We start from the raw sequence: 15405 nt of genomic DNA on the forward strand, positions 1-15405 counted from the left end.
AAACATTTCATCACAACAATAAATTATGGCTTTGATCAAGATACTGCAGTAAAAATGACATTCCACGATCTCAATACTATATTTACGATTTAAATAACAATACCGACTAATAAACAGGGAAATTTACTTAAAGATTGATTAAAAGATAGGTGTACCTTTCTGTTGTAAGGTAAGGAAGATAGTATTGTTGTAGTTTCCTTATTACATGTGTTATTGTACAGAATTCTTATTGATATTTTTTTTTCAAAAATTACATGAGCAATTAGCCTTTGTTGTTTTTGTTTTATCTTCATTCTTTGTAATTTATACTGGTTTGGTTGGTGTGTTCTATTGGTATTCCAAGTTCAGCTCATTCATTAACACTGCTTACAAATTTTCCCCATTTCTCTTGTAACGGGCGTATTATGGTACGCTGCTTGTCCGTCCATTCACACGTTCTTTGCCTCAAAATTTTGAAGAATTTGATAGATTTTTTTTCGATGGAAAATTAGTTATCAAGGAAGAAAGCTTCCTGTCCTCAAGATATTTTCCTTTATTTCATTTGAGGGTAATTTTTTATTTGTAAAATCGAAATCATGTGTTTTAGCACAACTTTCTATATTTTATATTATAGGCACAGGCTTTACCCCAATTAAATCGAACCGACCTATGTTATTTTTGATCTTTTGGTCATTTCATAAATCTATTTTTGGATTTTTAACTGCCTAAGTATATTTGGTTCTAATGCTGCCAATTAGAACACGTGTAACCGAAATTTGCAATATTTATAGGATTGCTATTTTCTAAACGTAACGACGTGTGGGTAATAGGACAGCTCATTCCATAGAAACGCGATTTTAAAGCAATTATTTCTAACCTTTATTATAACTTAGGAAAACTACTTTTACTTTATTATTGTTCGCTGAAATAAACCAACAATTTAAAGGGTATACCGTAAAAATTGTTGAAATTACTGAGATTTATTTTACTTATCCGACATTCTCATCATAAATATGATAATGTTTTCATTTCAGAGTAATTAATCCCGTTTGTGATTTAAATCGGAGAAATAAAGTAATTCAAACTGAAGTATTTCCATTGTCATAAGAAAATTGGATATTTTTCGCACAGAATGTGGACCAAGCATTGTCTGTGGTAATGCGGAGACGGTATAACGACGAGACTTGTTTCCCGTATTTTCAATCCCCGTATGTTAGTATAAAGAGGAGGTCAGCGTTTTGATAAAAAAAAATGCAATTCTTGAGACCATCTGCGTATAGTAGAGAAGTCATATTCCACAGCATTATTGCCTTGTACTTATCATAAATTTCAATTTTTTAAATGAGTTTTAATAGCATTCTCCAAATAAGATTGTTCTTAAGGCTATGGGTTAGAACAAATATGATACCGGTAAGCAGGGGTCCAGAAATTTTGAAAAGTAGAGTCCAGAATTAAAGATAGGAGTTCAATCCTATTATTACCCATTGTTACAAAAAAAATTGCATGACATTAAAACAAAATAGAAAGGAGAGGTTTCCATCCCTGAGATCAGTCACTTAACTGCAACTATGAACTTTGTTCGATCCCCTTTTCCATCACAAAAACCATGCAAGAGTTTCGTGGATACTAAGGCACTCGTGCATGAATAGTAAACTTTAAACAGCTTTAGTAGATTTCAAAATAAGTAAAATCGTGATTCACATTTAAATGCTGTTTATTAAAATTTTTTACTGACAAATGACACAGTGTTGCTCATCCCTTTCTTGGTGATTTCCACAGCGGGTGATTTCAAATGGTAAGTTTTTTCCTTATGTACCCGACTTCTTTCTTTTCTTGACACATTCATTTGTATTTCGTGTCATTTAAACCAGTAAGTTAATTGGTGCCAAGGGGGTACATATCCTTTGACATTTATTAAAGAGGACGAAGAGAACAATAAATATTTTTGAAGTTTGAATTTTCGACTGATCTAGTAGTAATCGAAAGTGGCTTTTACGGTTCATCCTAAATACAGCATAAGTACACAGTATAAGGATGGATCAGCATTCAAGTCCCATACAACCCATAACTTCTTTTTCAACGGCACAAGAAGAGTACTGAATGGCTTAATATCCGAACGTGTTGCTTATTTTAATTCAGTTAACATTGAAATTTATTCAATTAACATCTTCTTTGATTTTAAATCCCTTAAGTAAAACCAACAGTCATTTTCTTACTCAAATTTCAAAGTAAATATTTGATTCTTTCTATAAAATGCAAAATGTCAATACATTTTTTAGTTGTTGGCATATCTGTATTTACACAAAAATAAATATGGCTTTGTGGGATTTATTAGAAAAAAGTTCAACATTATCTGTCGTTAACTATTGCATGATAAAAGCAATATAAATTTAATTGAAAAATATTTTGTGTAATATTTCATACACAAAAGTGCGCATTTGAATTTTGAAAAAGACAACTGTATTCAAAGTTACTCTTCCATGCAAAGACTTCGTAATCTTTGATGGCTTAAGAGTCTGGCATGAATGATACTCGATAGGGAAAACTTTAATAAATACATATTTTATTCACTTTCGTACGTGTTGATATAGGAATGTGATCCCCTTCACATAAAAAAAAATATTTGGCCTCTAGAATAAAACCGAAAGTATCTTTATTTATGTGAGATGACCCTGTAATTTTCAATACTTTCTGTTCTTGTCGAACAAGATTTAAGAACTCAGACGGGTGTTTGGTTTTCTTTACCTCCGTGGCTTCATAGAAAAGGGTTAACTGATAGAATCCTTTTTGCTTTTAGTAGGAATTTTAGACCTGCATAACGCTGCCTGCCTGGTAATTATATGGAATTGTAATTAAACGATGTAAACGGACTACAGTTTAAGAATGTTGCATAACTTTTATATTGAAAACCATTGATGTATTACCCTTTACATGATTTCATATGAACATGATAACTTTGCCCTGCAAACAACACTTTTATGGCTATACAACGAGTGGAACAATTAGAACATCCTTTTCGTGGCTTCTGAAATGTCATAAAGGTGAGCTTACTCTACAGTGTATATGGGTCATCATCAAAACACATGTTCTTTTCTTCTGTTATTTTGGAATAAAAACTTAGTGCCGATTAGATTCATTGCAAGCAACATATACCTTCAAATGTTCAAAATTTATATCATGGTTCAGGTAGAGAACAGTTATGTATATTTATTAACAGAACCTATTTTTATACTACTGTTGGCACAGCGAAATAGAACATTTTCCAACAAAAGGGGTTCCGACACTGTTGTATAATGCTGTAAACTGGCTGTTACCGATTTCTCTTCGTTTTTTTAATTAGCTACGCATACCCAGTATCATAGCACTGGGCGGATTGAAAAGACTGGTCGAGAAAAAGAGGAATGCCAGGCTATTATTTGCCTATTTTTTGGCCCGAAAAAAAAAAATTTCCAAAAAAGGGGGGGTCTGACCCTGGAACCCTGGTGATCCGCCGCTAATGTATTATGATGCAACTGGCTATTTTTAGGGGATGTAAACGATGTTTCCTTGTTTTTGTTTGTGTGTGCTCTCACTTGGGCTTTTTTTCCTGGGGCTGGGGGAGGGGTCACTTTTCCAAATGTCTATTAGGTTTTTTTTTAAATGCAAAAAAAATAATAATAAAAAAAAATAATCCAAGCCTCTTTTTTCTAAAATACCTTGATATTTGGTATGTGCGAGTGGAAACTTGTGATATTTGGAGTAAGCTTTTAGAATACGTTCGGCGTGTCGGGAGAGCACTAGTACTTCGAGTGTAAATGTTTATTTTTATAAGGGACGACTCTATATCTATAATGACTTAAGGGAGAACCCCTTCTGATAATAATAGTATAGTTTTCTTTTATTCTTTAAGGTTCCAACAAAACGAATGAGACCTCAGCTACAAATTGAAGGATTGGACTATCTAACATAGCAAATGTTAGTTTTGACAGTTTTCGTTTTCGTTCAGGTCGTTCAGTAATGAGTCGATGGCTTTTGAAAAAGAAGAATAAAAATAGATCAAGGACACCCCCACTACTACGTGATATAAAGCCTGTGATTGAGGTTCAAACAAAATCTTTCCGACGCCAGTCCCAGTTAGTTTCAAAAGAAAACATGGGAAAAGGATCCAAAAATAATGGTGAGAACTCAACAGGGTTTCGGGTAATTGGACCACTGAAGGATATAATTAAAATATCTATGGAAATGGACGAGGTTACATATGATTCAAAAGATGAAATGATTTATAGTGATCCATGGGATCTTAAGTGTAAATTGAACAAGAATCAAGAATGTTGTGCATGCATGGGGACAACGTCAGAAAAACTACATAAGGGCAAAACTCAGGAAAAAGCTTTCAGTACCAAAGAATCAAACACACCTACAGGTAATTCATCGAACCATAAGAATCACATGTACTCAGAGGAAGAAAGTGACACAGGCTGTGAACTTTCAGATAGTGGTGAAGAAAGTGATTACTTCGAATTTTTAGAAAATATTGAAAGACGACTAAAAATAGACCAAAGTAAACTGAATTCACTTTCTATGCCAATGTGGGATTCTCCATTTTATGGAAAGAAAAACTCCAACTGTTTTGGTCTACCTTTAACAAAAGCAGTGGATAAAATATACAAACCTGGCTCTGATAACAGCAGTGGAGTTTATGAGGAGGAAAAAACATCTGAATGTGAAAATATAAAAAATGTAACAATGAAAAAAACTAGCATCATAACTCCTAATTCAGAGCAGTATTCATTTCCTGAAGAATTTTCTATAAGTTCCAAAAGAGAAACAAAACAGAATAAAAGGACTACATGTAGAGTATATCAAACAGGGTATACTTCTAAAGGGAACAGATTATTAGGGGACTTAATTCAAATGAATTATGAGAAACAACAGCTTCTATGAAAGTTTCACTAGAAATTTCGGAAGGGGGCTGAATATCCTGGTATCCCAGTTAAAAATGCAACACTGTTTATTCTACATAAATTTATGCAATAAAAAAGTGATTTCTTTCATTCTACTGACTGGTATACATTATTTTGATAATGATATTTTTCTAAAGTTATGTTAAGTTTGAAACAAAATGTATCTTTTATCAATCATTGGTACAGTGAAACCTGTGTAAACCAAACCCATTTGTGACTGAAGAATTTGTTTGATTTATGTAGGTAGACCTAGGGTAAGGGAAATAACTCATGAAATCAGTGCTTTGTTTGTATTATATTACATTTGAAACAGAAATTAGTGCAAGTTACTTTGATGCTTACACAAGATTGATATACAATGCTGAATATAAACGTTCCAGTGTCTTGTAAGAGTAATGTCCCTTACCCTAGGTCTACCTCCCTAAGTATGTGATTCAAAATGCATCGAAACTGATATGAATGGACCTCAGAAAAGTTACTGGTGTATTCAGGGTTGGTTAAGACAGGTTTCACTGTATAAATTCCAAAAGAGAGAACACTGATTTTTTTTTCGTTTTAGACACTAAGTGGACCACATTGAGCTTTCTAAAAAAAATTTCTATCCTATGATCTATTGCATTGTGTTTTTTCCCTGGTGTATTCATTTTCATTGCATTGACCTATACAAGTTGCTAAAATTAACTCATCAACAATTCAAAAATTGGCATCTTTTAATTGATCTTTAAATACTATATAATCAAATTTGAATAAACAAATTTTGAATACAATACAAAGTAAGCAGAATTTATATGTGAGAAACATCACAAAAGTACTGAAATCCTTCAGACAGTATTCTTATCATAATCTGCAAATAAAAAAACACCATCAAACCCAAAAATCTACATCAACATGACTAAAAAAAGTTCTACAACCTAAATCACTGATCAAATTAACATATATGACTCTCGGATCTTGAGTGTTCAATTGTGATTAAAAACTTGCTTAATATAGTTCTTATAATGCTGTTATTTTCTTGTGAAATTACACTCACTTTCAAAATAAGCAACATTGTAAAGAAGCAAAAAGAACAGGAGAAACTAATTTCCTCCATACCAGGAGTGTTATTATATATTGGAATGTAAAATCAATTCATTAATCCTGATCCTTTTTACCATATACTTAGTAATTGGTTTAAACAAACACTATTTAGCCCTGATATGATGATTCAAATTCTGAAGCTGTCCTTACAGAGAAACCAGGCAAATTCTAGTATATGAGCAGGACATAGTTAATTCTATCCTACTTTTTATAATTCCACATGAAGGGTAATAACAAAAGTACCATACAGAAAAACTCTAGGCAACAGTAAGAAGGAATTGTCCAAGGAATGTCCATATAATAAATGGCACAGAAAACAAAAGGAAAGAGAAAACAGGAATGCTTCTGTATTAAAAATGGATGAATCAGAATATATTTTCAAAGCTCTTGAACAAATCACCTACACTATGAATGAATGAAAGAGTAATTTCCCTTTATTTTTAAGTTTTAGTGATTTCTATGTTAGTTATTTCGTTCTTACTATTTCAGTAAATTACAAAACTATGTAGATATAAACCAACAGTATTAAAAAAAAATGTGTGTGATCTCTGATGGATGAAACTTTTTGAAAACATAATTTCTCATGTGCCATCAACTGCCTGGGTATTTTGTAAATACCCTTTTAAAATCCTTATGAGTATAGGATGGCCTAAAACAACATGTAAAATAGTACAATCAAAATCAATATCAGCCTGTTATGCTAGATATATGGCAGATCCAGACACATTGGAAAGGAGGTGTGCCAGCTCGGGTTCCTCAGAAAAAAAAAAGGGGGCTAGGACATTATTTGTCATTTTTTTGTCAATTTTACACACAAAAATGACAAAAATTCCAATACTAAGTGGGTGTGCTAATCCCCAGCATCCTTTCTGGATCTGCCACTGTATATGAGTGATCAAGTATTTTTGGGAAAAGACATAGACAACACCATGTCCCAAGTAATGCTTAACATCAACCTCAATGTAAATGAACAATTTTCATTGTGATTTGCAAAAAATGGAAAATGTTTAAAAATGACTGGAATGTAATGGTATTCAATGAAAAATGATAGAGTACTGGTAATTATGTACCTAAAATAAAGAGTATATTAGACAATCTGAGATCAATAAATATTTTTCGCAAATATTAGTTACGTTTGGGAAAAATACTTTGACATGGTGCAATGTAAAAAAAATAAGAGAGTACTCCAAGCTTCTGAATACTTCTCTATATATGTTGAGTACAACCAATACATCATCATTTGAAACAAAAAAACAACAGAATTTAATTCAATGTTACTAACTGCATAACCTTGCAACAGACAACAATTAAAACTATTTTAAAATTCTTAACTCAAAATGAACACAATTTTGAAAAAAAAGGATGATTATTAATGCCAAAGCATGACAATCATGTAAAGGTATGATATATCATGAAAAATAATACAATTTGTGATCATTGTGATTACTTGATAAAAAGTATGACAAATTGTGATGATTGCAATAACTTCAACAAAAATGGGTCAATATGTGATGATTGTGATAACTTCAGAGGAAGTAGGATAATTTGTGATCATTGTTATTACATAATAAAAGGTAGGACAATTTGTGATCAATGAGATTACTTCATGAAAAGTAGGACATTTTGTGATCAATGCAATTTATTCATGTAAAGTAGGACAATTTGTAATTGTTGTGATTACTTCATCACAAGTAGAAGAAGTTGTTAATGCTGATTTTTTATCACTTGCTACAAAAATATGATCACTTCTACAATCCTTCATCATTGGATTATAATAATACAAAAAATAATCCTTAAAAATGATGAGGTAGCTGACTAAGTACTGAAGCAATCATGTTTTTTTCAGATGTGACAGGGTATTCTCAGAATAATGACAGCAAAGCTATATGGACAATAAACTTGATGCTGAAAGAAAATGTGTGTAAAAATGATAAGGAGACCATTAAATACTGCAAATTCTTATATGGAAATGAAACCAAAGTAAAAAATCAGTGAACTTCAACAACTGAAATGAACAGTCTATTCTTTTGTCAGATTTTAACCAAGTGTGCAGTTTCAATGTTGGTCATTAGTCACACCCACTAAACAACCATGTGATCATTTGATTGGTTAATTTCTGGACAAAACACAAGCACTGTAACTATATTTTGATTGGTTATCCTGTACATCCACATCGCTCCCCAATCCTTAATTCTCTATAAACCAGTCTTGTCAGACACTATAATAAAAAAAGCATCATTTAGTAAGCTTTAAAAGCCTGTCAGTCCTATGTACAAATTTTCTTAACTACACTAACATATTTCATTCAAAATTTATGATAAAAAAAACCTAGTAGCTCAGCATGATTACTCATATTTCATATTTACAATAATAGAATAACTCTTACAAACAATGGTATGTTCAATATTTGAAAGTTTCTTACCTTTTTCTAGTACCATTATATTAGTTTACAAGACATATAAATTTTAAAGGGAGTGTTTCTATTAAACTATTTAATCATCAGAAGTGTTTGAAATCATTTTATTTGTAAAGTACTGATATAATTTTTGGTTTTGATGCACATTAAATTTCACAGATGTGCAGCCAAGATTTCCATTCAAAAAGTTGTTTTCAACAGTACAAAATTTACATGTGATTAATACTCAATTATCACTGGTTTCAATTCATGAAAGCTTGTTTAATGGATTAGGAACATACATTTTTTCAACAGGGATGATATCTTATTCTTATAAATCCTTCTCGTAGATTTTCAAGAAAATATTGTTTATTGAACCAAATATGTGAAGGTAGGCTCTTAACCTTGGAGATTTGCAAGAGGGGGCACAGACTTGACCCTTACAAAAAAACCTTTTGATTTATTGTTGTTCCACTCAGTTGCAATTTTCATTAAGAGACAAAACTTACCAGAAGTGCTAGAATATCAGATGCTATAAGCATTATAAAGACATCACTCCAATTGGGTATAAGCGATGCTAATAACGGACCAATAGCTGCACCTGTAAGGAAATGTGTCAGTGGTTGGTTTTATGACTTAAAAACATATATTGTATAGAGTAATTTTCTAAGGTGTCAAATTGTGTGATTTGTTCTATGAATAGGGGTATTATATTTTCACTGTCATTATTTTTCTCGTCATTAGATTTAGTGGAATAAAATTATAAGTACAAATATTGTGCAACATTATCCCAAAGCCAGTCTTATGCAAGGGTTCTTCGGTATATAGATTATATTTGACAGAAGAAAAATGAATGCCTGGATGTTCATTGTCAAATCTGTGCTTCAGAGAATACTTTAATAAGATTATCTTTTAGATGGTGTCAGCGATTTGGAATTTTCAACTAATTCCCTGGTTTTATTAAATACGGGTCCTTCTGGAATAGGATTCATTTCCTTGGACAAAAATTTCAGTAAAGTCATCTTCACAGATCAAATCACATTAACTCCATGAACAGACTTTTCCTAGAAGTGTTCATAAGTCTACAAAAATCACCCAGAGTTATTTTGGTAATACTGACAGAAAGGTTTATAGATTTTTCTATTGGAGATAAAAGTGAAATATCTGGATTTAAATTAGCTAGCTTTTATTTAAAAGATTATCTGAACCTTAAGCTTGTGCATATAGTGAAAATTAGTTAAAGGTGTTTCACTCCCTTTCCCACTTACACAACTACACTACTGTGAAGGTACTTTAACCTATGGATATCAATTTACGTGGACCAGGAAAGAACCACTAGTTTGAGGGTTCTTGAATCTGTGGTTTTGAAGTTTACAGTATATATACATCAACTAGAATCTCTTACTTCTTGGATACCAAATTTTGTGATTTGGTCTACACACAAAACCACAAAAATTAGTCCCCCCACAAACAACATTTTTTTCACAGTATTAATACTATCTATAACAGTAGTGACATAGCGTTTCTCTTTACTCACCAATACTACCAGTTCCATCTATAACAGCAGATACTGTAGCTAAGGCCCCAGTGTTTCCCCTTACTCACCAATACTACCAGTACCACTGTAACAGCAGTGACTGTAGCTAAAGCCCCAGTGTCTCCCCTTACTCACCAATACTACCAGTACCATCTGTAACAGCAGATACTGTAGCTAAGGCCCCAGTGTCTCCCCTTACTCACCAATACTACCAGTACCATCTATAACAGCAGTGACTGTAGCTAAAGCCCCAGTGTCTCCCCTTACTCACCTATACTACCAGTACCATCTATAACAACAGTGACTGTAGCTAAAGCCCCAGTGTCTCCCCTTACTCATCAATACTACCAGTACCACTGTAACAGCAGTGACTGTAGCTAAGGCCCCAGTGTCTCCCCTTACTCACCAATACTACCAGTACCATCTATAACAGCAGTGACTGTAGCTAAGGCCTTGGTGTTTCCCTCCAACTTTTTATGATTTCCTAAATCAGCACTGACAGCAGTGGTAATTAAGGCATATGGTCCATTTACCAACGAACCACATAATATTGAAAGACCTAAAATGAAAAATAAGTCTTCAAAACTTTCTTCATAAAAAATTATTGATTTATTCATTACAAATTTTACCAACATAAGAGCTTACGGTATTTATATCCATATTACCTTAAATACTTCCTACATGCTACAGATGTGGTATTTTGGAATTTATGACAAAATAACAGTCAAGGCAAGTATCATCAAAATCCATCAAGGCACACTTAAAATTTGGGCAGAGATCAATCATCATTATATGTGAAAGATACTTACATGTGATAAACATTTTTGTCATATTCATATTATGGCATACATGAGTAATGGTAAAATGCTAACATGTAATAGAAAATTGCCATGGTTGTATTACCTTCCAATTCTCCATTTTCAGTATAAATTAATGATTTAGTTCATTTCACTGTTTTTAAAATTTAACTACATCATAATTATATCTTAAGTAAAGTAATAAATACCTATTGAGTTAGCTAGACTCAGGCCACCATACAAATTATATATGTACATCTATAAAGAAATGAATTCTATGACAAGTTTCAAAAGAAGAACTTTTCAATATTCATTGCTGTTAGAAGCTATTTTTAAGTTTATTATACCAATAATTCTCACTGTTTCAATGCAAAATGTGTTCTTTATATAAAAAAAAGTTATTATTTTCATTTTGGAGAAAATTCCACCATATCAAATCAGTTGAAAACAAATTGGCTTTTGTCTTCAAGCCTGGAACCTGTAGTCCAGTGGTTGTCATTTTTTATGTTCATTGTTATTCATTTTATGTTTTTTCTACAGATTAGATCAATTTTTTTTTATGAATAGTTTAACATCATTTATTTCAGGGCCTTTAACAGCTTGCATTATGGTATAGGTTTTGCCCATCATTGAAGACCATGTGGTGACCTGTAGAAGTTGAATAGTTCGTTGCTGGGCATTTCATAGGTGACCATTTCGATGACAATCATACCACATCTCCTCTTTTTATATTTTTTGTCACTTTCAATTATTACTTTTACATGCTTTTAGGCAGTATTATTAATTAGTATGGTAATAATTACCACTGGTGCAGCTAAAATTAACATAACAGCACAAGTAGATGCTCTGCCACCATAGTTATCAGAGATGAGGCCTGCAACAATACCACCAAATATCCCACCAACATCAAAGAATGTTGAAATGTCAGCTGATTTCTCTGCGTCTGCTTTAAACTTAGCTGAAAGATACAACTGTTCAGTAACAGTATGAGTTTTGGTACATTGAACACAAAGAACAACTGAAGTTATGCAATGAAAAAGATAATGTGTGATTAATAATACTGTATGTATAAACTCATGGACAATGACTCAAGAAACATATATCAACAAATAAAACTCAGTATCTAATGTCATTTATAACAAACATGTAGATAATTAAGTCAGCATTTTTCCGAAACACTACTTTAAATAACTGATAAAGGCACCATACCGAAAATATATATCCTCAAAAGACAATACAACTGCAGATATATACCTGACTAAGTACAAAATAACACTAGGGTCAAACAATTTAATATCAACTTGGTTCATTATACATGAAGGTCAAATATATATTTGTTTGCAGCAGTATGGAACACTAAAACAAGGTATTATTTCAATGTAGAATTATTTTGGATTAAAAAAATATGTGAAAAAAATATTTGTAAAACTTACCCCTACTAAAGGGGTTAGTCATGACGTCATGATTAAGGGGGTTAGTAAGTTTCCTTGACTTTTGTTATCCTACTAACTCTACTCCTTAGCATGACTAAACCCCTTAGTAAGGGTTTGTTTTATAAATTTATATTTGGTTATTTTTTGAATTCCAAAATAATATATTTAATTCAAACAATATTTTGTTCTAACCATTACCACACTAGTCATCCCAATATTACCTAATTATATGGGAAGCAACACCTCTGGAGTAACTTACAATTTGGACAAGTTAAGATTAAACAAATTTGCAATAGAGCAAACACTGAGACAATGATTTCATCATAAATTGGTCAAGTTGAAAATAACAGCTGTATAGTCAATGATGGAAGGAAATAGGACGTATATGCAAAAACTCCTTACAATGTAAGAAACTCAAAAACTGTTAGGATGGCACCAAGTTAGAAATAGCCTGCCATCCACACCTAGCATTGCTTGAGTATATGGTGTATGCAATGTTAGACCATTGTTAAACAACAAACAATTCTTTGTGATGCATATATTTTCAAATTTAAAGATAAAATTATAGTGTAAATACTTCAGGATCAAATCCTATTAAGCAACATTTTGCCTGCAATATTGCATAGTCACCATTTTGCAACCAGTAAGCTTTAAAAGATATAATAAGATACATCTACCAGGTATTTAGCTATATAATAAGTAGTACTGGCAAGTGACCGTCCACATTGCTGGATGATTGTAACTATCATTGATTGCTTTAAATGATTATGAACAGTAAACAAAACAATAAATCAAAAGAAAATAAAGTTAACGCAACCAAAACTGCAACAGAATGCCGCAAACAATCTTTTAAATCAAGCAAATCAAAGGGACATAACTCAAATTAAATTTTTAAAAAGCCTGTCAGAAAACTTAATGTGTAAACCTATTCACATGGTGATAAAAGTTTTTCTTTCTTATTAAAAATTCATAACAGCATGGCTTGAAGTTTAAGGAAACTGATTTTGTTTTACAGAAATGGAATAACAATTCCACTTGTTCATAACTAGCCAAAATATCTGGTGAACAACACATTTAAGTTTTTTTTACAGATATTGCTGATGATAACCCTGACATTTTCCCTCAGTTTTTACCAAATTTAATCAAAATTTATCTGTAAACCCACTGACACTTTCCTTGTTAAAAAAAATGTCTAGTGGGCATTCTGAAGGGCTTTCAGTCCAAATAATGTTGCATAAATAATATGCACAAATCTTTTTAGCATGATTCTTAGATGGACTATACTTAAACTTTACTTTTATCACCATGTTTCTTGGTCTTAACTTATCTTTACCATCATCAAGTGATTCTAAAATAAGTGCACAAGAATTATCATGATAATTGAATTTATATACCATATGTAAAACATAAAAATAAAATATGATAAGGATTGATAGCTTCAGCTTAAAACAATCACTTTTTTTAAGAACAAATATACAATTTATTACTGTAAATACGGTTGAATTAATTTTCAAAATCTAGTGATAACCTATGCATGCAGTATTAAAAAGTATTGTAATCATAACCTTAATTTTACAAGAAGAACATCATTTACAAACAACAGAAAACTGTATATACATCCAAAGAAATCTAAACATTTTAGTACTTGATGGAACAAAGTGTTGAAAAATCTAAAATATCAAAAACTATGAAAATACATGTGTATTAAGATCAAAGAGGATAACTTGATCAAAATTCCCAACACCAGGTCCAAGTGATAATTGATACACCTGAGAAAGCATTCTCAGAATTCCATACATGGTAGAATATTAAAGAATAAAAATAATCTTATTTATATCACAGTGAGACGGAAACCATAAAAATGGCAATAATTTTGACTTGTTCAGTATTCTGTGATAGTACTATTGTTCGTGGGGTACCAATTTTCGTGGTTTATGTTGGGTAGGTAAAACCACAAATTTGGTACCCAACAAAAAGAGAATCCACGAAAATTGGTATCCACGAATAAAAGTACTTCCAAATTAATTATTACAGATTACAGATGTTATTATACACTCAGACAGTACAGGACTGTAACAAGAGGCAGTCGACTGTAACACACAATACTATGGTGAACAGAAGTGTTACAAAAATATACATGTATACAAGTAACATTCTATTAAGTTAAATTGTGCCTTACCTCAGAGTATATCAAATGATATTATATACATACTGCATATAGTAGAGGGTGTTACGCTGGAGTATCACACGAGGTAAATATATCACCCATGGTGTAGTTGAGGGTGATATATTTACAGAGTGTGATACAAGGTGTAACACCCTCTACTACAGGCAGTATGTGTCATATTGTACTAAATACGAGAGTGTGATATAGAGAGGAGGGTGATATATCGTGACATCTGGGTGATACATCCTAGAGGAGGGTGATATATTGTATGATATATCGTTGACATCGGGGTAATATATTGATCCAACAATCACTGTGCAGTGGGGGCGGAGCAAGTGAGGATGCTCAGGGATTAGACTAAAATAACTATCACCCATTACCCAATCTGAAATCAAGATTTTTGTATGAAGTATAATATAATAACATAACCTACCTGTATGCTCTATGTAATTTGGTAACCAGAAAAGAAATGTATAGCTAACCAGCTTTGCACAGAAAAGGCATAATGAAAACTCTGCAACACCCTGTAATGGAAAAATGGTTTACTGAAGTGACTTGAATATAAAAATAACATTGAACATGTAAAATGTACGGTAAGTAAAGTATACCAGTCCCCATTTTTTGTTCTTGTCTTCAGTGGTAAACCAAACATTTCTGAACCAAAATCTGTTTAGACACTCATTACAATATACATTATAATACGAATGTGAAACATTACAATGCTCAATTATTACACACTTAAAACAATATAACTTCTTTAAAACAAGTTACATGATACTTTCCGGTAATGAATGACATTTATGTTCTTGCTAAATGTCAAGTTTCATGAAATTAAGTTGTGTAGTTCTAGAGGAGTTGTGCTGACAAGTTGTATATTTAAGGAAATTTTTAAGTACAAAGGGGCATAACAGTCACAAAAATTAGAAAATTAAAGATTCTTGATAATATGCACAATTACATATAGTGTTCTTGCTACCTACAAACATTCATGAAATTGGGTTGAAGAATTTTGCTAACAAGCTGCTTTAGCAGTTTATTTTGAGAAATTTCTGATTAAACTCATTGGTATGAAGAATT

General features: G+C 31.9%; 2 protein-coding genes across 14 annotated transcripts in view; one reads left to right on the forward strand and one right to left on the reverse strand.

Moving 5' to 3' along the window:
* The first annotated feature begins 9 nt into the window (after nt 1-9).
* LOC148616525 (uncharacterized) lies at nt 10-5012 on the forward strand. 6 transcript variants are annotated; one of them, XM_088583651.1, is made up of 3 exons: nt 10-169; nt 1014-1208; nt 3869-5012. In XM_088583651.1, exon 3 carries the CDS (start codon nt 3976-3978, stop codon nt 4900-4902), a length of 927 nt encoding a protein of 308 aa, XP_088439777.1. In that variant the 5' UTR covers nt 10-169; nt 1014-1208; nt 3869-3975; the 3' UTR covers nt 4903-5012. The 6 variants fall into 6 exon arrangements, with proteins under 6 accessions (XP_088439777.1, XP_088439778.1, XP_088439775.1 ...); XM_088583652.1 differs by having other exon boundaries at nt 1014-1191; XM_088583649.1 differs by having other exon boundaries at nt 1014-1187.
* Nucleotides 5013-5618: 606 nt separating this feature from the next.
* The window catches only part of LOC148616526 (glucose-6-phosphate exchanger SLC37A2-like), a 35406-nt gene continuing 25619 nt past the window's right edge, over nt 5619-15405 (reverse strand). For 6 of the 8 annotated variants that reach the window (XM_088583640.1, XM_088583639.1, XM_088583647.1 and 3 more), the window contains 7 exons: nt 14762-14852; nt 13495-13509; nt 11532-11686; nt 10938-10986; nt 10338-10490; nt 8904-8995; nt 5619-8217 (listed from right to left, as the gene is read on the reverse strand). In XM_088583640.1, coding sequence (XP_088439766.1) covers nt 8155-8217; nt 8904-8995; nt 10338-10490; nt 10938-10986; nt 11532-11686; nt 13495-13509; nt 14762-14852 — 618 coding nt within the window. In that variant the 3' untranslated portion in view covers nt 5619-8154. The remainder of the gene's footprint in view (nt 8218-8903; nt 8996-10337; nt 10491-10937; nt 10987-11531; nt 11687-13494; nt 13510-14761; nt 14853-15405) is intronic. The other 2 variants (XM_088583641.1, XM_088583646.1) reach the window with 1 other exon arrangement.

This window comes from Perna viridis, chromosome 5, assembly GCF_037379345.1.
Source record: "Perna viridis isolate PV_CMFRI_1.1 ecotype Kerala chromosome 5, ASM3737934v1, whole genome shotgun sequence".
NCBI lineage: Eukaryota > Metazoa > Mollusca > Bivalvia > Mytilida > Mytilidae > Perna > Perna viridis.

Coding starts and splice junctions, on each gene's coding strand:
- LOC148616525 (XM_088583651.1), top strand. CDS start 3,976: ATGAGTCGATGGCTTTTGAAAAAGAAGAATAAAAATAGATCAAGGACA.